This window comes from Narcine bancroftii, chromosome 1 (assembly GCF_036971445.1).
Source record: "Narcine bancroftii isolate sNarBan1 chromosome 1, sNarBan1.hap1, whole genome shotgun sequence".
Taxonomy (NCBI): domain Eukaryota; kingdom Metazoa; phylum Chordata; class Chondrichthyes; order Torpediniformes; family Narcinidae; genus Narcine; species Narcine bancroftii.
Window position 1 is genome coordinate 433,365,618 of NC_091469.1, and position 27,177 is coordinate 433,392,794.

General features: G+C 39.6%; 1 protein-coding gene and 1 long non-coding RNA gene across 3 annotated transcripts in view; both read left to right on the forward strand.

The window, feature by feature from the left end:
* The window catches only part of rsu1 (Ras suppressor protein 1), a 188,704-nt gene that overhangs the window by 49,653 nt on the left and 111,874 nt on the right, over positions 1-27,177 (forward strand). For both annotated transcript variants that reach the window (XM_069914262.1, XM_069914263.1), the window contains exons 4-5: positions 16,143-16,263; positions 26,086-26,204. In XM_069914262.1, the coding sequence (XP_069770363.1) occupies positions 16,143-16,263; positions 26,086-26,204 (240 nt within the window). The remainder of the gene's footprint in view (positions 1-16,142; positions 16,264-26,085; positions 26,205-27,177) is intronic.
* Positions 933-11,076, forward strand: LOC138751674 (uncharacterized). Its single transcript, XR_011350116.1, has 3 exons — positions 933-1,194; positions 10,050-10,155; positions 11,023-11,076. It is a non-coding gene; the product is annotated as an uncharacterized lncRNA (long non-coding RNA).

Genomic DNA, 27,177 nt, shown 5'->3' on the forward strand with positions numbered 1-27,177 from the left:
AGATTTTATGGAAATTGATCACTCCACATGTAGAATCAGATGACAATAAACTTGAGTTGACAAGTACAACCCAAGAAACACCATTCTCTGGTCCTCAGAGCAAAACACAAGACCTACAACCAGATAATGCAGGACAAGTATTTTATCCATAACAATAAATAAATAAATAAATAGATATTGTTGTGTGAAAATGAGGGTCTCAGATGGTTAGTTCCTTTGGTTGTTCAGCATTCTAACTGTCTGTGGGAAGAAGCTGTTCCTCAGTCTGGTGGAGCTGGCTGGCTCTGATTCTCCAGTATCACTTCCCTGTTGGGAGAAACTGAAATATTCTTTGTGCAGGGTGGAAGGAGTCCTCCATGATTTTGTCTGCTCTTTTTGGAGAATGATCCTGAGAGATCATGACAATGGGGGAGGGAGACTGCAATGATCCTCTCTGCCACTTTTGTAGTCTTGTGGATTGACCTCCAATCCATTTCTCTGCAACAACCATCCCACACTAATGCAGCTGGATAGGACACCCTCGATAGAGCTCCTACAGAAGGTTTACATAATGGTGGCCAGTAGCCTTGCCCACTTTAGTCTTCTCAGGAAGTGTAGTTGCACCTTCCTGACAAGTGAAGAGATGTTGAGAATCCACAATAGGTCACTAGTTAATTGAACTCCCAAGGATCTTGGTGCTCTCCACTCTCTACTTCAGAGTTGTTCATGTGTAGTGGAGGGTGGTTGTTCCTGATCCTCCTTAAGTCCACAATCATGTCCTTCGTCTTGTCCATGTTGAGACACTGGTTGTTACTCTTGCACCATTTCACAAAATATTCCATCTCTTCTCTGTAATGTGACTCATCGTTGTTGCTGATGAGGCCACCTATTGTTGTGTCATTTGCAAACTTGATGACACGGTTGGAGCTGGATCTGGCGATGCAGTTGTGAGTCAGTAGCATGGACAGAACCGGGCTTAGTACGAGTCGTGCAGAGCGCCAGTGCTCAATGTGTCTGTGTTCGATATTCTGCTACTAACCTGGATAGACTGGTCTTTCCATTACCAAATTCAGGATCCAGTTACAGAGAGGGGTGCACCTTGTGTCACATAGCTGTCTGTGGATCTTCTGTGGGTACCCCTTCTTTGCCTTCCGGATTGCACAGGAGAGTTCAGCCCTGGCTGATCTTGGTGCCATCCTACACCTTGTTCTGAAGGTATCCTCAATGCACTTGATGATGTAGCCAGTTGCTGAGCTTGTGTACTCTGTTTACATGACTGTTGTAGGTGGCTGCCTCCCTGAAACTGCTCTGGTCTGTGGTCTCAAAGCAAACTTGCTGTGCTGCTGTGGGCTCCACTGGTCACATCCTGACCTCTCTGCAAACTAACCTAGTTTGCTTTGCAAGCAGTCGACATGCTGGGGTTTGCCGGACAGATATGTGATCTAAGTAATCGAGTTTGGAGGCGAGCTGCAACCTTGTATGCACCGGGGTGTTGGTGTACACCTGATTCAGGATGTTCCCTCCTCTGGTGAAGTTCACATGCTGATGAAACTGTGGTGTAAAAGAAATTGCCGGCAACAATCATGGCACTGGAAGTCTAGGCTTCGCAGATAGCACCGTAATGCTCCTTTATGACTTCACCCTCATTAGCCAAAGGCAGAATGTAGATTGCAGTAATCAGCGTAGCTGAAAATTCCCTGGGCAGGTAGAAGGGTCTGCATTTCACCAGGAGGTATTCTATGTCTGCTGAGTCCCCCTCCTTAAGTCTTGCCATAGGTGGAAGTGTTTCTATCTGCCCTGAATAAGATAAGGTCATCCAATTGGATCACTGAGTTGGGGAATGGTGTCCTGGAACCACATTTCTGTAATCACCAGAGCACAGCTGCCCTGCAGTTCTCTCTGCTTTAGGTGCAACCTCGGGTAATCCATTTTATTCAGTGATCTTACATTTGAGATTAAGATCATCAGGAGCGCAGGTCTGAGGCGGTTAACTCTTTGTCGAACCCTGATGCCAGCCCATTTTCCATGCTTCTTCCATCTCCAAGAGCGCTTTTGATGGCCTACTAGAGAAGGTAGAAACGTGGACTTTCCCCCCCTCCTATCACCCTGGGATGTTTATAAAGGCACGAGGAGTGGAATGGGTGAATAATTTTACAATGTTTCAGCTTATTAAAGAAAACATTTTTTCTTGGTTTTACCACATTGAGCAAAAGTAATTGTGAAGATTGGGCTTGAATTTTCCATTTTCAGGCACCAAATGGAGGCCCATTCCTCCTGGGCCTGAACACCATTTGGCTTAAGGCTGTTGCTTTAATCTGTCACTGGACATCTGAATTGTGTGGTGAATACAGCTCTTACCATATGCCTCAGCAATTAGTTATCTCTAGTGTGACCTAAAGTTTACTTGGCCAGTACTCATAAGAGTTGCTTAGAGAGCAAGTGTTTGTATTGTAAACTCCTTATTAGAGAGCCTATCCCTTTCTCTTCCTTGCCATATTTGACCTTTCTCTTATTCTACCAGTATCACCAATCTAAGAGGTTTACATAAGAAATAGAAGCAAGATTAGGCCATCTGGCCCATCAAGTCTGTTCAGATCTGCTGAAAGGTTTATCTTCACTTATCTGCCTTTTCCCCATGTCCCTTATTCCCCTCCCTTGTAAAAAAAAATCTATCCAGCTTTGTCTTAAATTTATTCACTGCTTCATTGCTTCAATGGGCAGCAAATTCCATAGATTCACCACCCTCTGAGAACAGCAGTTCCTCCTCATTGCCATTCTTAACCTACTATCCTGAATCTTGAGGCTCTGTCCCCTAGTTCTAGTCTCTCCCACCAATGGGAACAACCTACCTACCTCTATCTTATCTATGCCTTTCATAATTTTATGTTTCTCTAAGATCTCCTCTCATTCTTCTAAATTCAAACGAGTATAACCCCTGATGATTCATTCTCTCCCCATAGGCTAGCCCCTCTATCTCGGGATTCAATCTGGTCTACTTTCTCTAGGTCACCTCCAAAGCTAGTGCATCCTTCCTCAAGTAAGGAGACCAGACTGCATGCAGTACTCCAGATGCGGCCTCACCAGTACCTTGTAAAGTTGCTGTATAATTTACCTGCTCCTAAATTCAATCCCTCTTGCAATGAAGGCCAACATTCCATTTGCCTTCTTCATAGCCTGCTGCACCTGCAAACCAAATTTTGTAGTTTATGCACAAGCACTTCCAAGTCCTTCTTCATGGCACCTTAAGTCTGCTCTGCTATGTCCCATCCAATGAAAGTAAGAACATACAAGAGTACGCTATCTGACCTGTTGAATGTGCTCATGGCTGCTCTTTAATGGGATCATTCATTGATTAGGAAATTCCTTGTGTCCCAATGTGATGTTGTTTGTCATTCCCTGTGCACTATTTCATTTGGAGAATTGTTGGGAGGAACATGTGCAAATACTACAGTGCAGAGGAATGGGCCCTTTGTCGCACCCAGAAAACTATCAAATAAGTTGAATAAATTATCCCAGAGAGAGAGTTGTTCTAAGTGCAGCTGACTGACTATTTATTTTCTCCCTCACTCAGGTCATGCAAAAGTAGTTTACTCTTCCATAGAACAGTATAGGCCCTTCGGCCCTTTTAGGTCTGTGCTGAACTATTATTCTGCCGAATCCCACTGAGCTTCTCTCAGACCCGAGCCCTCCATACCTCTCCCATCCATGCATCTTTCCAATTTTTTCTTTCATGTCTAAATTGAGCCTAAATTCAATTCAGTCGACAGGTCGCTCCATACACCTACCACTCTGTGCATGAACAAGTACCCCCTTGTGTTCCCTTTAACCCATTTCCTCTAGCTTTTTAATCTCGCCCAACCTTGGAGGAAAAAGCCTGCTTGCATTTACTCATTCTATAACTATCATAATTTTGTATACCTCTATCAAATTCCACCCTGCTCCCCCCACCCCCAACCCCTTATTCTTCTATGCTCCAGGAAATAAAGTCTTAACCGGACTGCTAACCTATTTGCTATCATTTTTTTTAAACCCTGCCTTTGTTTTATTTCTTGGGTGACACCTTTTTGAACACCGATCTTTGACAGGGAAACCAAAACCAAAATTGCAGAGCCACTGTCGTGCCTGTGGAGCAGATTCATTTGCGTACATTAGAATTTCTCTGCCGCCATCATCATCATACTAGTTTGGCATGGAGTAATTTTAAGACTTGATGAGAATATATTTTAGTAGTCTTTTGTTTTTATTGCACATTGCTTCTCAACTGTGAAGATTGTTCATCCTGATAATATAGAAATTAGCATTTGCATTTTCATTGCTGAGATGAGAACTCCATAGTAGTGAAGTCACATCCAAAAAAATTCCTGCAAGTCATGAAAACAATAAATTGTTAAATATATAAAAATCTATTGTCGCACCGTGCAAGATGTGAAATCACGGAAATTGTATTGTTCAGTCCAAATTATGTTTTCTGGATTATAAAGTACATAACTGGCACATATAGAATCCAAGATCCTGTGGCTAATTTTATGGATTTATGTGCATTTTGCAATGTTTTAAAACATCATGTGCTAGAATATTTATATGTTGAAATGTGATTGAAATAGATCTACTTGCTCTCTTTGGGTATATCAGCTTGTGAGATTCAGAATTTGTATCCCGGATTCCTAATAGAATCCATTTTATAAATTCACCTAACATTAAATTGTACATAAAGCTTATTAAAGGAGATATAAAATGAAACATATGCATGGATAGTGAAGTTCATAAGCCATTAAGGTTTATTAAATCCTGTGAGTGAAGTAATTTCTCAGTTGGTGTTTACAGATGAACTACAGCACCTTTTTCTAATCGGTTTGTTTGTGTTTACTGCCTCTATAATTAGTCTTGCATTAAAATGGCTTCTGCATGACTCATGAAATCTCCAAACTCTGTCAATTACAAATCTAGCACTAAGTGGCTATTTATTGCAGTTCTATGAGCCATTTTGAGGGATCATTCATTCTCATTCTGATTTGCACATGTTAAATAGGATAGATATTTTAATAGAATAAACTGAGCACAAGTTGGAAGGTATGCACCCACTCCTATATGGCAAATCTTTTTCTGGCAATGAACAGTGCATGATGCAAATCAAAAACAACACAATCATTCATTTGTAAAGCTAGAGAGTTAAAGACCACTATTTGCATCTGGTGTTGGGGTTTTTTTATATTATGAAAATTGAGACTTTTTGCTATTTTGAGTAAAAGAAGCTTTGAGCTGATCACTTTGAGGACCCAAAAAATGATAAGCCAGAGGTGACACAAGAGACTGCATGTGATGGAATCTGGTGCAACAAGACTTGAGGAGGAACTCCACAAATCAAAGAGTATCTGGAGGTAAAGGGATGGTCAGTGGTTTTGAGCTGAGAGCATATGGAGAAGATGGCCATAATTTCCTGAAAGTGACAAAACAGAAAGATTGGCTGGTGAAGAAGACATTTGACATGCTTGACTTCTTGCATCAGAGTGTAGAATATAAAAGATTAGACTTGACAAAATACGACATGCAGTGTTTGCAGTTCTGGTCACTCCACTTTAGAAAGGATGCTGCACTGAAAAAGATGCAAAGGATTTTGCCAGGATCTTACCTGGATTGGGGGGACTTTAGTAATGGGAAGTGATTAGACTGGCTTGGCTTGTTTTCCCTGGAGTATAGGAGGCTGAGGGGTGACTTGAAAAAGGTGCATAAAATCTTGAGAGGCATAAATAAGATAATAGTCAAAATCTCCCTACAATGGTCATATCCAAAATAAGAGGGCGAAGATTGAAGAAAGATGAAAGAGTTTTAAGGAAATTTGACAAAAGTTTTTCTCTTTAAGTGTTTGATAACTGGAATTGGAGGTGGAATCAAATGCAGTCTCTACCCTAAGAGAACATATTGATATACATGGGTGTTGTGGGCATCACACACAACCCTGAGTTTCTATTCCTGTGAGTCAGGCAGAATGTCTACTTATTGGTAATGCAAAAAACTGGTACACAAGAAAAGAATACAAAAGAAAGAATGTAAACAAAGTGTGCAAAACAAAAAAAAATATATTCAGTAATAAATAATTGTGCAAAGTAAAAGTGAGTCCTTAAATGAGTCTCTGATTTTGTTGTTTAGGAGCCTGATGGTGGAGGGTTAGTAAATGTTCCTGAGTTTTGTGGCACCTACATCTCTTTTCTAATGGCAGCAGTGAAAACTGAGAGTGGTGTAGATCTGTGATGATTGCTGCTTCTCTCCAAAGACAATGTTCCCATGTACATTTTCTGGATAGTAGGGAGAATTTCGCCTGATGTATTGGGCTGTGTTCACTACCTTTTGAAGGCCCTTCAGGTCAGAGTTGTTGGTGCCCCTCATACCAGGCTTCGATGCAGCCGGTCAGCACATTTTCCACTACATATTTGTAGAAGTTTGCCAAGGTTTTTGATGTCATATTGAACCTCAGTAAAATTCAGAGGAAAAAATGGTGCTGATACTTCACAAAGGCATTAGTGTGTTGGGTCCAGGAAAGGTCTTCCAAGATGGTAATTCAAAAGAATTTAAATTTGCCCACCACCTCCATTTCTGATTCCCACAATAATGACTGGATCATAAACCTCTAGTTTTCCCTTCCTAAAGTCTACACTCAGCTCCTTGGTTTATATAACATATGCTTGGTGGAGCATATCCACCAATCCTGCTCGCCACTTCACCCCTCATCAGATCACTTATCCCCCACAGACCTGCCCCCTTTTTAATACTTGTTTCCCTCTCCTTTATTCATCTTGAAATGTCGACTTGCCTCCATAGATGCTGCCTGACCTCCTCAGTTCCTTCAACAGTTTGTTTATTGACTCCATAAGTAGACTCTTTGCGGATTAATTACACAAGAATTCTGAATTAAACCAGACCATAATCCTAGCTTCCAAAAAGCATAAATTACTTTCAACTGATTTCTCATAACTCAGCCCTAATTGGCAATTTTGTTAAGCAGTCATAGTGCTGGCGGCTTTTGAGAAATTTAAGTGTCATGTTGCTACGCAGGAGGCTGCTACTTCAAATCTGATGAGAAGTGCGTTAATAGGGTGGCCTGACCTCATGCAGTTGGACCTCTTCTGGTGTCCTATAATTTGTACATCAGCTTGGTTTGAACAATTTCTTTAAAAACTGGCAGAAAAAAATGCTCAAATTGAAAACCTTAAATGAACAACTGGTTCATCAGCATTGGGGGAAAACGCTGCTTAACTTTGTAGATTAAACAGTTTCATTTTACTGGTTTCCCCTTCATCTCTAGACCATATTTTACAGAAACTTGCACATCGTAAAGAGTATCTGTAAATAGTGTAGAATGGCTGCAATGCATCATGCAACTTGGTTTCCAAGGTGGTTCTCTTTTCCTAGTTAGTTCAGCTTGTCCCACACAATTGTGACATTGTGCATGATAATACACACTCTCTCACTCTCCCGCCCAAATTTCTTCTAGGCCTATCTAAATGGTTTAATAACTATGCTCCTCAAATGTTGATTAACAATTCTTTTGACCTATCTTGACAACTGGGATGCTTTATCCTAGAAAATAGTACTAAAGTCATACAGCACAGAAATAGGCCCATTGGGCCAACTAATCCATACTGATCAGGTTGTCTACTCAAGCTCATCCCATTTAGCCTGTGTTTGGCCCATATAACCCTTTCTTATCCATACACCTGTCCAGGTGCCTTTTGTATATTACAATTATACCAACTCTGCCAGTTCCTCCATGTGAAAAAGATGCCTCTCACGTCCCTGCTAAATCTTTCCCCTTAGTTTTTGGTTCACCTACCTTTGGAAAAACATGATGATAATTTTCCTTATCAATGCGCCTCATGGTTTTAAAATCTTTGAGGTCTCCCTCAGCCACCTTGGCTGCAGGGCTATAAATACCAGCCTTCCATCCTCTCTTTATAATTCACACCTGCTTGTCTTGGTAACATTCTTATGACTCTTTTCTGCCCCTTTCCATCTTAATGATGCCCTTTCCATTACTTAGTGTCCAAAATTGCACTCAATACTCCAAAGGGTGGTCTCACTGACATACAGTGGCAACATGTTGCTGCTCCTGTAGTCAATGCCCTGATTGATGAAGGCACCTTCACCCCCTATCTATCTCTGTTGCCTCTTTTATGCAATTATGTACCTGTATCCCTAAATCTCTCTGTTCTACAACTCTGTCCAGGCCCCTGCCAATCACTGTACAAGTCCTGACCTAGTTTAACATACAAAAGTGCAACACCTCTCCCTTGTTGGGGTTCCAAATCAGGTATAATTCAATTTGTGATGGGTCAGTTTAGTCCAATAGTAATGGCCTTCATGCTTCTATTCTGCAAATATCCCTAAAATTTAGCTTGTGTACATTTGAGACCCTTATATTCACAATGGTTAGAATAATTGGGGTGAGATGTCAAAAAATTAAATGTCTTATGGTAGACATCTGGAGGGTTATGGAATGGAAGCAGGTCAGTGGGACTAGCGAAATGATGGTAGGCACAGACTAGAAGAGCGGCAAATGGCCTGTTTTTCTGTGCTGTAGCATTCTGTGGTCTTTAGGCTTGGTTTGGCTATTATTGGTTTAGGGTTTGACTTTGCATTTGAAGATCTGTAACTGGCCAACAGGAGGTCGAATACTGAGTGAATAGTCTGAAGAGATTATTAATGCTGCCCACATTGCAGCAGATATTGTGAATAAATTATGCAGACCATCCCAACACGTGTGCTGTGCAGTTCCAGAAGCCACCACGCCATGCTGCACTATATAATTTCCTGCCACTCCTGATGCCTCTCCTCTCTTATTTATTCCAATAGCCTAGCACAGAGTGCATTCATCATGTATGGACTGGATATTTGGTCATCATCAGAAGCAATACTGTTTCTCATTATTTCGTTAACTTGCACTTTTCCAAAGAAATGACCGTCACCCTCTTCCCCCACAGAGAAGATTTTCTTGTTTTTTTTTTGTTGCTGTTAAATTTACAGCTTTGTTTTGCTTGTAACATTTGTCTTTGCTGCTTTGGCGTGGACCATCTAGAACAAATTTGTGGACTACCAGTGAATCATAGACTACAGGTTGAGAAATAACTGCTTTACACCATCACTGTTAAATCTGTATTCCAGGTCAAAATAATTCATCGTATCGAAAAACATTCTCTGCTGACTCCAATTATCTTTTTGCAACTCCATGCACATTGGTGATCAACCCTCTTCTTAGATTAAACTTTCTGATTTAAAGCGAACAATCTCCTTTTTTCTTTTGCTGACAATTCCACATGACTTTTTTTTGTGTGCTTCATCTGGGCTTTCACCGTAGGCCATTTCATGTCAGGCCTCTGCCTTGAGACCATCACTGAGCGAATGGGAACTTACTTTTCAGACAGCAGCCCTAAAAGGCTACTCCAGCGTACCATTTATATCCAGAGGCGCCTCGTAGCATCCTCCAGATCTGACGGAGGTGGGGTGACTGGTGCCACAGCGCCACCCATCATAAATATGTGGCAGAGCAATAGCTGTCTTCCCTACCCATAATCCCCCAGGCAGCTGAAACTGCTCTATGGTTCCCAGAACATAGGGAAGACGGCCATTGCTCTGCCACGCTTTGAGCCACAGAGAGTGGCCCCGAAGTGGCACGGTGTGGCTGTCCCAACCCACACCAGCTGCCCCCTGATGGCTTCCCCTGCCTTGCTACTCCTGACTTGGAGGGAGAGATGTGAGTGAGGACATGGGTCATGGGCTGATGGCATTATCAGCCCACCCCTAAACTGCTGTTTAGCATGACTGCATTCTGATTGATCGGCAAAGGGCTGCACTGCAGAGACTATCCCTCCCAGAGAGGGGTTGGAATATGCAGCTCAGAGACCGCCTCCACACATTCAGAAAGGTAGGTGATTATACGTTTTGGTGGAGTTTCTCCGCCTTGACGTCTCAACTTTTGGGCTATCTGAAATGGCTTTATGAAAGGTAATGAGTCTGAACAATGATGGCAAGTACAAGAACCTCCAGATTCAAGGATAGTTTCTTTCTGACTGTTTCAGGCTCTTCTGGTGGCTTTCTTCTGCACTTTTCCTCAAGCTACAGTATCTCTCCAACAATAAGAGGAGAGGACAAGAGGAGATAATATTGCAAAATGAAACCTAATCAGTAAGATTAATCTTGTAGTTTATTCTTCTGTAAATGCATTTTATCACCCTGTATTTTCATGGCTATCGTTAGTAATTTCTTAAGAGTCCAAATTTTCCTTCATCTTTTAATGCTTTTATATGAAGGGAGATTAATATTAAGTTGTTCTGATCACAGATACCACAGTTGTATTTATTCAAATACAACTGGAGCAATTAAGTAATGCCTGGAACTGTCCATTGCCCACAGTCCTATAATTTGCATGGATTTTTGTGTATTTGCAACACCTATAACACACTAAATGCTCCATCAATACCAATGGGTTACATGTCTCTGATTCAAGCAGGGTGATGTTTGTAAATAAATACAGGAAAATACACTGTAGGGCTCTGACAGCCCAAAATATACAAAGCTAAGAAAGAAGAATTGAAGGACATTTGTATGTGTCTGGGCTTTTGGAAAAGTGGAAAGCTAAGGCCTGTACATTAATTTGACTTGTTCCCTAAATGGCATGAAGCTAAAACCTTTAACATTAGTTGGGTTTGGTTAAAAATCTATTGCATGAATTTTAAAAAGTATGTAGTAAGAGTTTTTAATGACTTGTTTAAATTGTTCACCATTTTTAATATGCATCTGGTGAAAATAACTAATAGGGGGGGAAATAGTGTGATCACTTTTTCTGAAGTTTAGTTTTCAACAATTTTATTTTTCGCTGATAGCTGGCAGTGGTTTGACTGTGTTTCAATGCAAGCTCAAATTAGTAATGGAAAAATCCCTTATTTCAAAAGAAAATCCAAAGCTTTTGTGCCCTTTAATTTTCTCGTGCTGTATTTTCAGATTGAATGATCTTTTTTCATTGCTAGACATAATATCCACTTTACACTCCAGGTTTGCCGAGAGAGCTCCTCATTTTAAAAGAAAATATCTTCAATAAAATACTGACAGACATGATTTAAAATTGTCTAAATTGTCTTTATTGAGAAATGTAATTTGTTCTTTGTCAACACGAGCTAATGAAATTCTGCAGAAAAATATGTTGAAAAGATTGTTATTAAAATGTCCTTTTTTGCTTGAGAAACTTCAACCATGGAATGATAAGAATTGATAATTTTGTATTTTTTGTAAAGCATGTGTTCTTTTGAGAAAAGCCTATGGTCTTTTGTTTCCACCCCTTCACATTTTCTTTGGACTAGGAGCTGAGCGTGTTTGAAATATGACTGTGCTATCTGACCTTCCATTCACAAGTGCTGAACGGGATTGACCTCTTTTAATATGATCGTATACACTGGAAACATTCAATGGGAAGCTTTTTAAAGAAAACAAGTAAATTTTATTTGGATTTGACACCATATCGAAACATACAAAAACCAGCACAACCCATCCACGTCATGACACAAGAAAAAGGCACGGATGAACATTACAGCACCAGTACATAAATCATTTCATAGAACAAAGGGCTATTACATTTCATGTGATGCCAGTGAATTAAATTAAAAGTAGAAGTGGGTGAATTAGCAAACTGGGCACAACAACAAATCAATGTGTTGCAGTTGCAGACTCCATTGAATCTTAATGTTGCTCCTATTTTTGATGCAATTGCTTGCAGCTGCTGTATCTATAAGCTCGCACGCAGATACCGGTTTCTTTGTTGATTTACCTTTGAAATTAGTAGAAGTTATGACCAAGATTGAAATATTTCTGTGTCCAACCTGGAGGAGGATGTTTATAACACAGCAGCCAAGTTAGTCTTATTATAACACACACAGGATATCTATATTGTTGAACTTGTTTGTTTAGAAATTCTACTGCATCTTTTATGGAGCAGATAGAGTGGGCCAGCAACCAATTTCCACTTTTTTTGTGTGATCATTATCGCAAGAATCTTCAAGTGAGTAGCACCTTTCAAATGAGGCAATGGCTGGTTTGATCTTAGCATGGATTTTCCTGAACTCTATGGTTCCTTATTCACCTCCCCAAATAGTAAAAAAAAACTTCAGCCTTTATTTTCCTCAATTTCTCAGCTTCCACTGCTCTGAATTCCAAAGATTCATAATCCTTTGAAAGAAGAAATACCTCCTTATGTAAAATGGATGGTATATCCATAGTTCTTGATTCTCCTCAGCTGGGCAGATAATGAAAAGGTGTTTCTCCTATGCTGCCTCTAGATCTCTTGTAAGATCACTTTTCATTCTTTATTTCAGAAAGCATAGACTCTTTCTGCATAATCTTCATAAACTAACTCCTTCAGACCTATAATCAATCCAGATAATATTGTTCTCATTACCTCCAGGTTGAGGATATTGAAACAGACCAAGACGACCAGCACTCCAGGGTGATCATACACAAAATATATATGCAGGTGTAGCATATATGCTTCGTTCTTGCAATAGAGGTTACCATCCCATTTAACTTCCTAAATGTTTGCTGTAAGTGATTATCTTTTTAGGAAAAAGAAACCTGAAATATCTCCGAGCACCAGCATTCAGTGGGCTCACCATTTGGATAATGTTCTGGTTTGTCACTATATTTCTACGACAATACTTTTTTTTATTTTTATTTCTTCATTTTTCTGAAACATAATCTGCTCTTCTTTCAAACATGCATTGCCAATGTTTGAATTTTAGCATTGGGGATTTTTCAAGTTGAAACAAACCCTTTGAAATTATGAAATCCATGTAAATTGTCATAAGGTCATGGAGTCATACAGAAATGGCTCTTTGGTTCACCATGTCCATGCGAACCAGTTTGCCCATCTACCCTAATCCCATTTGCCTGCATTAAATCCATTCGTGAAAATGTGTTGCAACTTGCAGAGATTAAGAAAAGTATGTTGGAGTTTCTGAAAAATATTTTAATACACAAGTCAGCAGGGAAAGACTGATATACCATTGGTTATTATGAGAAGTGAGGGAAGAAATTTGTAGGTCATTGACAATAATCTTTGCATCTTCCCTGGTCACAGGAGTTGTACCAGAGCTATGGAGGATAGCAAATGCAGTTCCCTTGTTCAAGAAACATGGGAATTATGGATCAGTGCATCTTGCTTCAGTGGTGGAAGAGCTATTGTTTTATTAGTCCTCGTGATTTTGTTTTCAGTCTGGAACAGGATTTCGACAGGGTGCCTATTCAAGTACCTGACTAAATACACCTTTTTTTTTAAGTAATTACATTTGTTCCACTACCTCCCGGGCAGACACATTGAACACTACAACACGGTACAAGTCCTTAAACCTTTAATGTTGTGCAGACCCATATATTCCTAAAAAATAGTACTAAACCATCCTGACCCCATAACTCTCCACTTTTTCTCCATCCACGTGCCTATCTAAGAGCCTCTTAAATGGCCTAATGTTTCAGCCTCAACCACCATGGCAAGGCATTCCAGGCACCCACATCTCTGTATATAAATTTAAAAAAACTTACCCCTGATATCTTCCCTAAACTTCCCTCCTTTCACTTTGTACATATGTCCTCTGGTGTTTGCTATTCCTGCCCTGGGAAAAAGGTGCTGGCTTTCCACCCTATCTATGCCTCTCATAATGTTGTAGACCTCTAAGTCTCTTCTGATCCTTCTCACTCCAAAGAGAAAATTCCCAACTCTGCTAACCTTGCCTCATAAGACTTGTTTTCCAATCCAGGTAACATCCCATTAAATCTCTGTGCTCTCTCAGTAGCTTCTACATCCTTCCTATAATGAGGTGACCAGAACTGAACACAATTCGAGTTGCAACATGACCTCTCTACTCTGAAACTCTATCCCCTTATTAATTAAGCCCAGCATCCCACAGACCTTCTTAACTATCCTGTCAATCTGCGTGGTGACCTTGAGGGATATATGGATCCATACTCTTAAGTAACCGACCATTAACCTTGTTCTCAGCCTTCTGGTTTGTCCTTCCAAAATGCATCACTTTACACTTCTCCGGATTGAACTCCAGCTGCCACTTTTCCTCCTGTCTCTGCATCCTGCCTATATCCTCTTGTTACCTTTGACAACCTTCAGCTCCATCCACAATTACTCCAGCCTTCGTGTAATCCGCAAACTTACTGACCCATCCTTCCCCCTCTTCATCCTTGTCACATAAAAGTCACAAAGAACAGGTGTTGCAGAACAGATCCTTGTGACCCTCCACTAGTCACCAACCTTCAGGCAGAATACTTTCCTTCCACTACCATTCTCTGCTTTTTTCCTGCAAGCCAATTTTTTTATCCACACAGCCAATTTTCCACTGATCCCATGTCTCATGAGTTTCTGGATGACAAAATGCCTTTGTAAGATCTATGTCGACCACATCTTCTGACCTATCCTCATCAATTTCTTTTGTTAGCTCCTCAAAAAAACTCAATTAGGCTTGTGAGGCAGGACCTTCCCTTCACAAAGCTGTAGTTGTCACATTTGTGGCCCGAAATGTGAAGTTAATAAAACATTAAACACAAGTTTTGTCAGGTAAACTTCTCAGTGGCTTTATTTTCCCATTTCCTTTGTTCTCTTGCTTGTGTTCTTATCTCTCTCTCTCTCATACCACATGATTTCCGGTACATCTCATACATATTCATTATCATGACATCAGTGGCTATCCTTCTGTACTTCTTCAAATGCTCATAGATCCCATCCTTCAGAATGCTTTCCAATAGTTTGCACACCACTGATGTAAGATGTATTGTTTGCATGTATGGATAAAATAAACTTGCCTCACTCGTGTCTTTTAAACGTGCCCCCTCTTAAACCTAATTTCTTTAGTTATAGAATTATACAGCCCAGAAACAGGATATTTAGCCCAGTTAATTATGGCAAGAATTTTAGTGTTGAATATTTTCACGCCTGGGTAAAAAAAATTAAGCCATTTAACCTGTCTATGCCACTCATCATTTAATAATCTTCTATTAGGTCACCCTTGGCTTCTATCTTTCCACCAAAAAGAATCCAAATTTGCCCAACCACTCTTTATAACTAATTCTGTTTAAATTCAGGCAGCACTCTGCACCCTCTCCAAAGCTTCCACATCCTGGTAACCAGAACTACACACATTTGTATTACAAATATAATATTGTATGCTTCTATCAGGTAACCAATATTGATGGTTCTTGGTATTTTTAAATTGTTGTTTAATGACAGGTGCTAACTGGCTTTGAATAACTTCCAGTGAGGTACACCTTGGAGTGACTTTGTCATTATTTACTTGTTTCTACAAATTCTCTAAAAGTTGATCACAAAAATTCCCTTCATATGGTTTCATTAAATTAAACAAATTCTGGATTTTCTGTCATTTTGCATTTTTACAATCAACAGTTAATAACCCATATTGCTCATGAACACTGTGATTTTTGTATCTGGGATGTCAACTCTTAAGTTAATGGTATAGATTGCTCAGGCTTAATTTCTTGCTTTTTTTATTGTTACATTATTTATATTTAATAAAGCGCATCTGTTTCCATTTTTCCATGTTCAGTATGTTTTGCTAAATTTAGTTTTTCAACTTTTTGTTGGTAATAACATATTTGTATTTGGATGCAGAAAAAAAAGATTCTCTTGACACCACATGCCCCCCCCCACTTTCTGCTCATTGAGTATTTATCTGTAACCAATCACTAATTGAAAATTTTTCTCTCAATGAAGTAAAGAATGGGGCACTATGGTAATGTGGGGAGGCACGATTAACATAGCAGTTAACATAACTCTTAGAGTGCCAGCAATCGTGACTGGGGTTTGAATCCCACGCTGTCTGTAATGAGTTTGTATGTACTCCCCGTATCTGCATGGGTTTTTCCTGGGTGATCCAGTTTCATCCCACCCCCCAAAATGTATGGGGTTGTTGGTTAATTTGTCTGTAATTAGGCGGTACAGGTTTAAATGGCCAAAATTGGCTTGTACCGTGCTAGAAAAAAAAAATTTAAACATTGGTTTATTTTTAAATTTAAGAACAAATGATACAGTTGCACTCTTTCCTGTTTACTGTTCCTGTAAAATTAATGTGGATTTAACTGTATTTCTTTTCCGTTCCCTTCAGGTGTTCCACCAAACATAGCTGACCTGAGAAATCTAGAGGTGCTGAATGTTTTCAACAACCAGATTGAAGACCTCCCAATGCAAATCAGTAGCCTGCAGAAACTGAAACATCTTAACCTTGGGTAAGTAGATGCTATTGGCAATAGTGTTGGAGTGGAAGGTGATGATGAAATTCAAGAATTTTGTGTAGATAGCGAGTGAGATGGCCATTCACGAATTACACTTTTCATTGCATCCCAAATGTCACTTAATTTTGATATTTAAATAAGAAATTCCAAAGAGGCCATTTTATTTAATCCAATTTGATGTTCTTTTTCGCAGCAAGTTTAATAAATTTATATTTAAACTTGTAATTCTCTGCTGCTGACCCCTGTCCACTGCAGCATGGGGCTGAGTATACCCAAGTTCATTTTACTCAAAATTCATAAACTGCTTTTCAATTTGAATATTCAGTCTGGACTTGATGTAAATTAAGATCTTCAAAAAAACGTTTTGCTTTTATTGCATTCCATCTCACTTCTGTTAGTAAGCCGCTGATCTTAAACCTTTTGATCTCTTTCAATCTGAAATGGTGTACGTGAACCATGAGATTTAATATTCATTTTTCTGTTCAAGGTGAGAGCTGGACTGTTGCGCTGATCATGTGCAGTAAAATCCCAATTATCCGTAATTCAAGCAGCCAGCAGTCTCAAACAACAGGCAACAAAAAAAAATTGTGGAAAATATATAGGTTTAAAAAATAATGGAAAAGTTTAAAATTGGCACCGCCTGATGGTCAGTTTGCCAATCCATGCGAACATCAAATACACTACCCAGCATCTACCAATCCTCATAAGTGCTGGATACCAGGGGTTTTACTATAAATTATTTTTGAGAATGAAATACAGAATGCAATTTTTGTACTGTGGTATCAGATTTTTTTTTAAAACAAGTAACAGATTGGTGAATCTTCAACCTCATTCCTCATGGACCATGGCAGAATGGACTAATTGGGTAAAAATTAGAATGAGGTCAAATTTCTATAGGCTGTCAAATGTGCACAGCAAAGAGTCTGGAAGCAAAGCATATCACAAGTATGTTCTGCAGAACTGTCCTCCAGGCAAAAATTGAGGCCACAAGAGACCGACTGCCATCAGGTGGTTGATACTCTTGTTTTGAAAAAAGGAGTTCTGATTGAACCTGCTCTCTTTCACGTTATTAAGAGGTAGTATAAATTGTGCACTTCTGTTTGTGGAACATGTAGAGTTTAAAATGGATGATAGAACAAAGTAAAAATGTATTAATTGTAATTGTCCTTTGTTTCTGTTAATAGAATTGTTCCTGACTATTTTAGCTTGGTAAAACTGCCAAAGTAGGTTCACTCATTAATGTGATGTAGACTGGTTTACACTGATAACCATTTCAAAACTTCAGGTTCCTTAGGTTAGCAAATGAGAAACTATGTGCAGTAGTCTTCCTGATCTAACTCGAAGCATAGGGCCAACACCAGTCAGCCGTTCTTATTTACTGCTCTGGGACACAACTGCTCATTCTTTTCACTTAAATTACTTATCATTGGTAGAAGGATTTTGATCAACAACTCCAATTTAAGATAATTGCCAATTGAACCAGAAGACCAGGATTTTGTCTTCATGTCAAGTAATTGTGTGAAAGGTCTGCCAGAAAGGACAACAGAAGCAGATTGAATATTTTTAAATCAGGCGATTTTAAATCTGGTATGAAGCATTTGGTATGCTAGGATTAGGTTTTCAAGGGGTATTGGCAATCTCGTGAAGAAGAGGGAAGTGTATAGCAAGTGTTAGCAACAAGGAGCTAATGAGGTACTTGAAGAGTACAGAAAATGCAAGAAAATATTCAAAGAAATCAGGAAGGCAAAAAGAAGGCACAAAGATGCTTTGGTTGATAATGTGAGGGTAAACCTGAATGTTTTCTACAAGTATATTAAGAGTAAAAGGATAGTAAGGGACAAAATTGGTCCCCTCGAAGATCAGAGTGGTCAACTATGTGTGGAGCCTCATGAGATGAAGAGATCTTAAACTGTTTTTCTGCATCAGTATTTACACAGGAAACTGGCATCGTGCATAAGGAAGGAAGGGAAACAAATAGAAAGTTCATGGACCATATGGAGATTAAGGAGGAAGAGTTGCTTGCTGCCTTACTGTGATTAAAGGTAGATAAATCACCCGAGGCGGATATGATATTCCCCCAGACCTTGAGGGAGACTAGTGTAGAAATTTCAGGGGCTTTATTTGATATATTCAAAATGTCTTTAGCGATGAGTGAGGTGCCAGAGGATTGGAGGGTAGCTCATGTTTAAACAAGGTTCCAAAAATAAATTAGGTAATTTTAGGCCTGTGAGTCTGACATCAGTAGTAGGTAAATTATAAGAAGGAGATCCGAGAGATAGGTTATATAGGTATTTGGATAGTCATGGGCTGATTAAGGAGTGTCAGCATGGCTTTGTGCATGGAAGGTTATGTTTAATGAATCTTGTAGAGTTTTTTGAGTATGTTACCAAGAAAATAGATGAAGGAAAGGCTGTGGATGTTGATTACATAGACTTTAGTAAAGCCTTTGACAAGGTCTCACATGGGAGATTAATTCAGAAGGTTATGTCACTAGGTATCCATCAAGAGGTTGTAAACTGGATTTGTAATTGGCTGTGTGGGAGAAGGCAAAGGGTGGTAGTGGATCATTGCTTCTCAGACTGGAGGCCTGTGACTAGTGGTGTGCCTCGGGGATTTGTATTGGAATCATCATTGTTTGTTGTCTATATCAATGATTTGGATGATAATGTGGGAAATTGGATCAGCAAGTTTGCTGATGACACAAAGATAGAAGCTGTGGACAGTAAAGAAGATTTTCAAAGCTTGCAGAGGGATCTGGACCAGCTGGGAGAATGGGCCAAAAAATGGCAGATGGAGTTTAATGCAGACAAATATGAAATGTTCATTTGGGAAGGGGAAACCAAGGTAGGACGTACACAGTAAATGGTAGTGCACTGAGGAGTGCAGTGAAGCAAAGAGATTGGAAATATAGATACATTGTTCCCTGAAGGTGGTGACGTATGGGGACTGTGTTGTAAAGTGAGTTTTTGGCACCTTAGCCTTCATAAATCAAATTATTGAGTATAGGAGTTGGGATGTTATGTTGAAATTGTTTAAGACATTGGTGAGGGCAAATTTGGAATATTCTGGTGGCCTAACTACAGGAAGGATATCAATAAGATTGAAAGAGTTCAGAGAGATTTACTAAGATGTTGCTGGGTCTTCATGTGTAGAATTACAGGGAAAGATTAAACAGGTTAGAACTTTATTCCTTGGAGTGAAGAATGAAGGAAGATTTGATAGAGGTTTACAAGATTATGAGAGCTATAGACAGAGTAGATTCAAGTAGGGTATTTCCATTTAGATTGGGGGAGTTAAATTCGAGAGGGGGAAGCTGTAAGGGGGAAGGTTTGGGGGAACATTAGGGGAAAGCTCTTCGCTCAGAGAGTGGTGGGAGTGTGGAATGAGCTGCCATCAGATGTGGTGAATGCAGGCTCGATCTTAAGTCTTAAGAATAAATTGGATAGATACATGGATGGGAGAGGTCTGGAAGATTATGGAATGGGAGCAGAATAATGGTCAGCACAGACGAGAAAGTCCAAATGGCCTGTTTTATGTGCATTAGCGTTCTATGGTCTATTTGAGGATTATGCATTTAAAGAGCCTTGATGAAAGGATGATCATGCCATGATAGACTTCTCTGTTCTGGTTGAAAGCGATTTAGTTCAGTTTTAATCACTTCCAATTTGAAACCAGGACATTAAATCCGAATAAATTGAATTTCAAAGGCATGAGGTATGAATTGTGAATGGTAGATCAGGAAGCTGCAATGTGAGCTTTGGCAGTAAATAAGCAATGATTAACATTTAAAGAATTAATACATGCATTGAAAGTAATTGCAAGCCTTTAAGGCAAAATAAATCTCAGGAAAAGTGCTCTAGCCAATTAAGACAATTTAGAAATAGTATTAGATTAAAAGAAAGGAGCTGAAGATGCCAGAAAAAAAAAACCCCTTGGAATGTAAGAATTGACCTGCACAAAACAAAATCAGACTGTGAGAGCTTCTGTAGGATGTAAAAAGGGAAACATTAATTGAAGGTCATGTGAATCATTTGTAGACAGAGACAAACACAATTCTGTGGGCAGTAAGGAACTGACATTCTTTTCGTCTTCCTGGAAGATGCACCAAACCTCTGAGATACAGAAGGGAGAGCAAGAACTTGAGAAATAGAACGGCTAGTCCATTTGACCCCGAGTCTCAGTTCTGCTCTTTAATAAAATTATGGCTGATCTTTTACCTCAGCAACATCTTCCAGGACTTTCCTTAAAATAAAAAAAAAATCCCTTGTACGCTGTTGTGAATACACTCAAATCGTGAGTGAATGGCAATTCAAATAAGCAAAAAAAATATCCAGAAGGTATGGGGATTGTAGGTTAACTTAGAGATTTGGGCGGCAGGGGATCATGGGTTGCAAAAGCTGAGACTGTGTTGCAAGTCCAAAATTTAAAAAAAAAATTAAATACTCAAGACCCAGGATTTAGGATTGATTTTTGTCCTTACATCCTCAGTTAACTTAGCTGATTTCATAATTTTAGACACTCCTTGTTGACAAAACTATTTGCAATTGCTCTGAAAAGATCTGGCATGAGAGATGGGTGAATATTTTTTGTAAATTTTGTACCAATATTGAGCTTATTGGGTTAATTCCAGGTGAGATTTTTGTTACCAAATTTAAGAAATGTATAATTGGACAAACGTTTTTTTAAACCAAATAAAAGCAATTTATCTTCAGCTAAATTTTATAAACTCCACCTGAATACTCATCCCAAATACATTTAAATGCAAGGACATTAAAACTCAAATTTACAGTCTACTTCATTGCCAGTTATACTGATTCAGAGAAAAATTCAAACACTCTGTAATACATATTAATTTCAGTGTAAGATTAAAATGGAATCAAACCAGTGTGGCGGCTCACCACGAGGCAGGCGAACCGGCCCTGCTTGTAAGCCACGCGGCGGGCCACCCAGTCAAAATGGCGCCGTCGGGGGGGTTCCCTTCCTTCCAGCACAGGGCTCAGAAACCCGCGCTGGGGGACCACGTGACGCCTGGGTGATGTCAGTGCCCTCCAGCGCGGTTCTCAGCCAGGTCCGGGCTGGGAGTATAAAGCAGTCTGCAATAAACTAGTCTGCTCACTGATCTCAACCCGTCTGGTTGTGTGTGTTATTGCAGGAACAGTGTATCCGCCGCCACACCAGCATATTTGGGAAAACTAAAGGAAGTAGATTTATGGATATGATTTCTTAATTTTTATCTTATTGACCAGCCAATCAATGTGGAGCTTGTTTAATTGAAGCATTAGAAAAATTTTAATAGACTTTTGGTTCATGGAGCTGACAACAAATTATTGAGCAGGTTAGAAAATGGAATGGGGGGTGCTCAAGGCAGAAGCCATCAGTTGTTCAGCCCACCTTGTCCATGCTGTCCTTTTACCATCAATACATTGCACCCCAGTCCCATCTTCCCACAACATTCATAAGTAATGGGAGTAGGAGTACACTATGTGGCCTGTTAAGCCTGCTCTGCCATTCAATAAGATCATGGCTGATCTCAGTCCACTGACCTGCCTTTTCCATATAATCCTTCCTCCATTACTGTGCAAAAATCTATCTAACTCTGATTTAAATATATTCAATTAGTTAGCCTCTACTGTTTCACTGGACAGAGAATTCCACAGATTTATTGCTCTCAGGGAAAAGCATCTTGCCTTAAATCTACAGCCCTGAATCTTGAGGTTATGTCCCCTTGTTCTAATCTCACCTACCAGTGGGGAAAATAAATGTTTCTGACTCTAGCTTATATTTCCTTTTCATAAATATGTGATCTTGTCTCATTCTTCTGAATTATAGAGTTTCATTCCAGGCGACTCTATCTCTTTTCATTGACTAACCACCTCATCTCACTGCCTCTAAAACCAATATATCTTCTCATGTAAGGAGACCAGAACTAGACTTGGTACTCCAAGCGCAGCCTCACCAGTACCCTGTATACTTGCTGCAGAATCTTCCTAAAATTCAATCCCAAAACATTCCATTTGACTTTTTCATAACCTGTTGTACTTCCAAAGCAATCTTTTATGTTTCATGCTAAAGCAGTCCCAAGTCTTTCTGCACAACAGTGTGCTTTAATCTTTCTTAATTTAAATAATAATCTGATCTGTTTTTCCTTCCAAAGTGGATAACCTCATATTTACATTATTCTCCATGCAACAGACCATTGGCCTTTCACCTAATCTATTTCTTTCTGCAAACTCTCTTCATCTTCTGTGCATTGCTTTTCCATTCATTTTGGTGTCATCTGAAAACTTTGATATACACTTGGACCCATTTTCCAAATTGTTCATGTATATCGTGAACAGTTATGGGCCCAGCACTGACCCCTGCGGCACTCCATTCACCACAGATTGCCAACCATTTATCTCAAATTTCGGCTTTCTATTAGTTAACCAATCCTCTATCCATGCTAACACTTTACTACCAACACCACATATCCTTTTCTTATGCACGACTTTTATGTGGCACTTGATTATATGCATTTGGGAAGTCCAAGTATGCAATATCCCCTTTCTCCATCGTACTCATTAATTCTTTAATCTTCAAATCTTTCCTCTTCCTCCCCCTCCCCCGCCTAATACCCTTCCACCTTCAGCTCTATTCTCTCTTTGTACCACCATTCTGACCTTTTCTTCATCTCAGATTCCAATACCAGCAGCCTTGGTCTTTGCATCACCCATTCCACCCTTGTGTGACTTGTCTTGCTCCGCCTGACCCCTTGGTGTTCTTGCTTCTCTCTCCCTTTACCTGACATCTGTCAGTTCTCTGGCTCTGTCTGTCAGGTTTCACCTTTGCCTAGTTTGCCAAAGCTGTCTCACCGCTCCCACTCTCTCATCTTAACACTGGCTTCTTCTACACTATCTCTGCTGAAATATTCTGAGTATCTACCAATCTGTGCCTTCTCATAATTTCATGAACTTTATCATGTCACCCTTCAGCATCCTTGGCTCTCAAGAGAATTCATCCAACCTGTCCAATTTTTCCTGATTACTAAAGTCTTCCAACTCACCAGTCCTCCTGGTGAATATCCTCTGCATTCTCTGGTGCACTCACATCCTTTGTATAATGTAGTCACCAGAAATGCATGTCATGCTCCAATCTGATCTAATCAGTGTTTTATAAAAACAACATAAACTACCCAATTTATATATTCCATGCCATGAACCTACGAAGGCAAACATATGGGTTCACCACCCTGTGTTGCCACTTCAGGCATCTTTGGGCTTGAAGCTCAAGGTTCCTTTGTTTATCAACATTTATCCGAAGACTATCTAAGTGTCCTTTCCCCCCGCCACCGCCCCCCATTTCATTTACCAAAATGCATCAGTTTGTACATTTAAATTAATTAAATTTGGATCTGCTAATCTGCCCAACTTTGCATTTCATCAATATACTTTGCATATATCCTTAGATTAACTTGCTCCCTATACACAACTCCACCAATTTTTTCCCATCACCTTTAAAATTGCTAATTATACCTCCAACATTCACGTCCATGTCATTGATTGCACCTATTTGGGTAACAGAAATTAACCTTCACTGAATTCACAAATCACTACTGAAAAATTTGAGCTGAAGAATAAAATTCACTCTCATTGAATTTATGAGGAGAGAAAAAAAAGTAAATATTTTCTTTTCAATTCCTGTTTCTTAACCGATATGCAGGTCAGATGACTTTGCTGGAACGGAACCCCCACAACCACCTTTGATACAGGGGTTTGTGTGTGTGTGTATATTGATTTTAGTTGAGCACCTTCGATCACATGCTGATTTTTTTGTTGTTGTCTAGTGGTACTGAAATGGTTCGATGCAGATAGGATTGATGTTTTGTTTTGCGAGGTGGTTAAAATTGTGTTGGGCATTTAGTTATGGAACTCTGAGTTCTGTGAAGCTCTGTGTCACTGCTTCTATAACAATCGTCTAGCAAGGCATGCATTCATATTTTGAAACACATTTTAAAATTTTTAATTTAGACATGCAGCACTGTAGCAGGCCACTTCGGCCCACGAGTTCATGCCAGGCTTTAGTGCTGCTGAAGCTCACCGGAGTGCCGCTTTGGCACCTCAGGGGGCAGCTCCAGTACCTCATGGAGTGGCTCTAGCACCTCCTTTTTGCTGTTTTTGGTGAGCTCCGGTACTTTTACATTTAAAAAAAAATAGTACTTCTCCCCTGGCCCTTGCTGCCCAATTTGCACACCCCCCAGAACATTTTGAATAGTGGTAAGAAACTGGAGCCCCCAAAGAAAACCCACACAGACATGGGGAGACAGCGTGGGATTCAAACCCTGGTCTGGTCCTGATCGCTGGCGCTGTAAAGGCATTGTGCTAACTGCTACACCAACTGTGCCACCATATTGTGAATGCAATTCCAGAAACCTCTATTTAAGGGAACTGACAGTGTAGGAAAAAATTGTTCTGCTAGTTGGGGAGTCACGGATTGGGGTGCATTGACTAAAAAATTAGGAGAGAGATCATTCAAGAATGATTCTGAGAAGTACATCCATACACAGAAATGGATTTAATGTTCAAAGTTCAGATTTATTGTCCGATTTATTTAACCTGGTGGTATGAGTCTTGTGGCACCTATTCCTCTTTCCTGATGGCAGCAGAAAGAACAGAATATGTCCTAGATGGTGTGGATCTTTAATGGTTGCTGTTGTTCTCAGATGGTAGCATTCCATGTAGATTTTCTTGATGGTGGGGAGTGTTTTGCCAGCGATGCATTGGGCTGCGTCCACTACCTTTTGCAATGTTTTCTGATCAGATGTATTGGTACCCCCATACTAGGCCGTGATGCATCCAGTCAGCGCACTTTTCATTATGCATCTGCAGAAGTTTGCCAAGGTTTCTGTTGTTGTACCAAACCTCAGCAAACTCCTGAGGAAGTAGAGGTGCTGACGTGCTTTCTTCACCATGACTTTTATTTGTTGGGTCCAGAAAAATGTCCTCCAAAATACTGACTCTAAGAATTTAAATTTGCTCACCCTCTCCATCTCGGATATTTATTATTTAACAATATTATTTGAATTTTTTTTGTTAATGAAAAACATTAACGGACTGGGATAATGGTGATACAGCTCCATTTTAACCGCCTGTCAGGCATAATATGAAGTGAAAGGTAGAATGGGCTAAATGGATCCTGTGTGTTTTGGTTGTTATGGTAAGATCATATCTAAGGTTCAACTTTACCATAAAGATTGCAGCAGTTAAGGTTAACCAATAAAAGATGACCTTTGCATTCACACCCACATACTGAGAAAGTTCACTTAAAAGAAAATATCATTGGGAAATGTCTGCAGTGGGAAAGGTCAACTCAAATAGTGGTTATGATGGAATGGAAATTCACTGACCTGGGCTAATTTAGAGTGTGAATTCATTCCACATTTTTAATTTATTTTTTTAAAATATAAGCACAAGGTTGCTGATGGGCTCACAAAGGCATTGGCTGTGTCTCCAGCCCCACGTTGGTTGAAGATGGAACATCGCATTTATTGCCTTTAAAATAGTCCATCAATCCACTCTGAATCGCTGCCACATTTTCTCAAGGCAGCTGGGTGATGGACTGCAGGCCAACCAATCAATCAGAAAATAATCTGTCAACAGCATTTAATTGAATATAATGGGTTTCTGATGAAAAGTTTTTTTTTTAATACAAAATTCTGGAAATACTCAGCTAGTCAGTCAGCACCAACCGTTAATATAGCTGGATGAGTCTTTGCATCTCTCTGTTAACTGTTACTTTGCATCTGTAAGCTTAACCTCATTTTCCACCCTTTCTCAACAGCATGAACAGACTAAATTCTCTTCCAAGAGGATTTGGATCTCTGCCAGCATTGGAGGTGCTTGATTTGACGTACAACAATTTGAATGAGAATTCCCTCCCTGGCAACTTCTTCTATCTGAGTAGGAAACTTTATTTTTAAAAAAATTTGCTTAACTTGTATTGATCATTGATGAATATGAGATTCAGAAGTGAGTTTGCTCATAATTTCTGCTGTGTTGCATGTTGTTCCTAACTTAGCTGTTTATACAGAAATCCTAGAGCCATGCATCATTGAACAGGCCTTTCAGCCCATCTCGTCCATCTGGGCTCAGCCCATTTATTATGATGAACAAGTCATGAAATTTGGTGTTTTCTGACAGCATCACAGTACAAACATTCATATAAACAATTTTACAACAATAATTTAAAAAAAAAATTGTGCATGAAAAGTAAGGCAGTATCTCCTTCCTGTCCATGTATCGATACAAATATCTTTTGAAAATAGAAATCGTATCCATTTTCACAGCTTCCTCTAGCAACTTGTTCCAGGTACAGACCACCCTCTGAGTGAAAAAGTTTCCCCTCTTGTTTTTATTCCTTCTCACCAATGACTGATTTTTTTTTGGGGGGGGGGGTGCGGTGGCTGGGGGGAAATACTGGAAATCTAAAATAAAAGCAGAAAATGCCAGGATCTCTCAGCAGGTCAGGTGCATTTTTGGAATGAGAAATAGGACGTTTTGAGTTGAAGACCCAGAGTCCAAGGAATATTTTTGACCAGAAGTATTAACTACTGCCTGACCTGTTGAGCATTTTCAGCATTTTTTGTTTTATTGTCACAAAAAAGTCATTTGAAAGGGGAATGCACTAGTTTTATTAAATTGAAATTTTTCTTCATGGCTTAAATAACCTATTTTACTCGTATTCATGTGATTTGGATACAATACTGTTTCATGAAATATTGTATTTTGCATGAACAGAAGAATCCCCGTTATCTGGTACCACCAGGGATCAGAGTATCGGAAATGCAAATTTTCCAGTTGACTGAGATTCTCACTTCCAATGCTTTTAATACACCTGCATTTAGAATATGCAGTTTAAAAGACAAAGGACAGT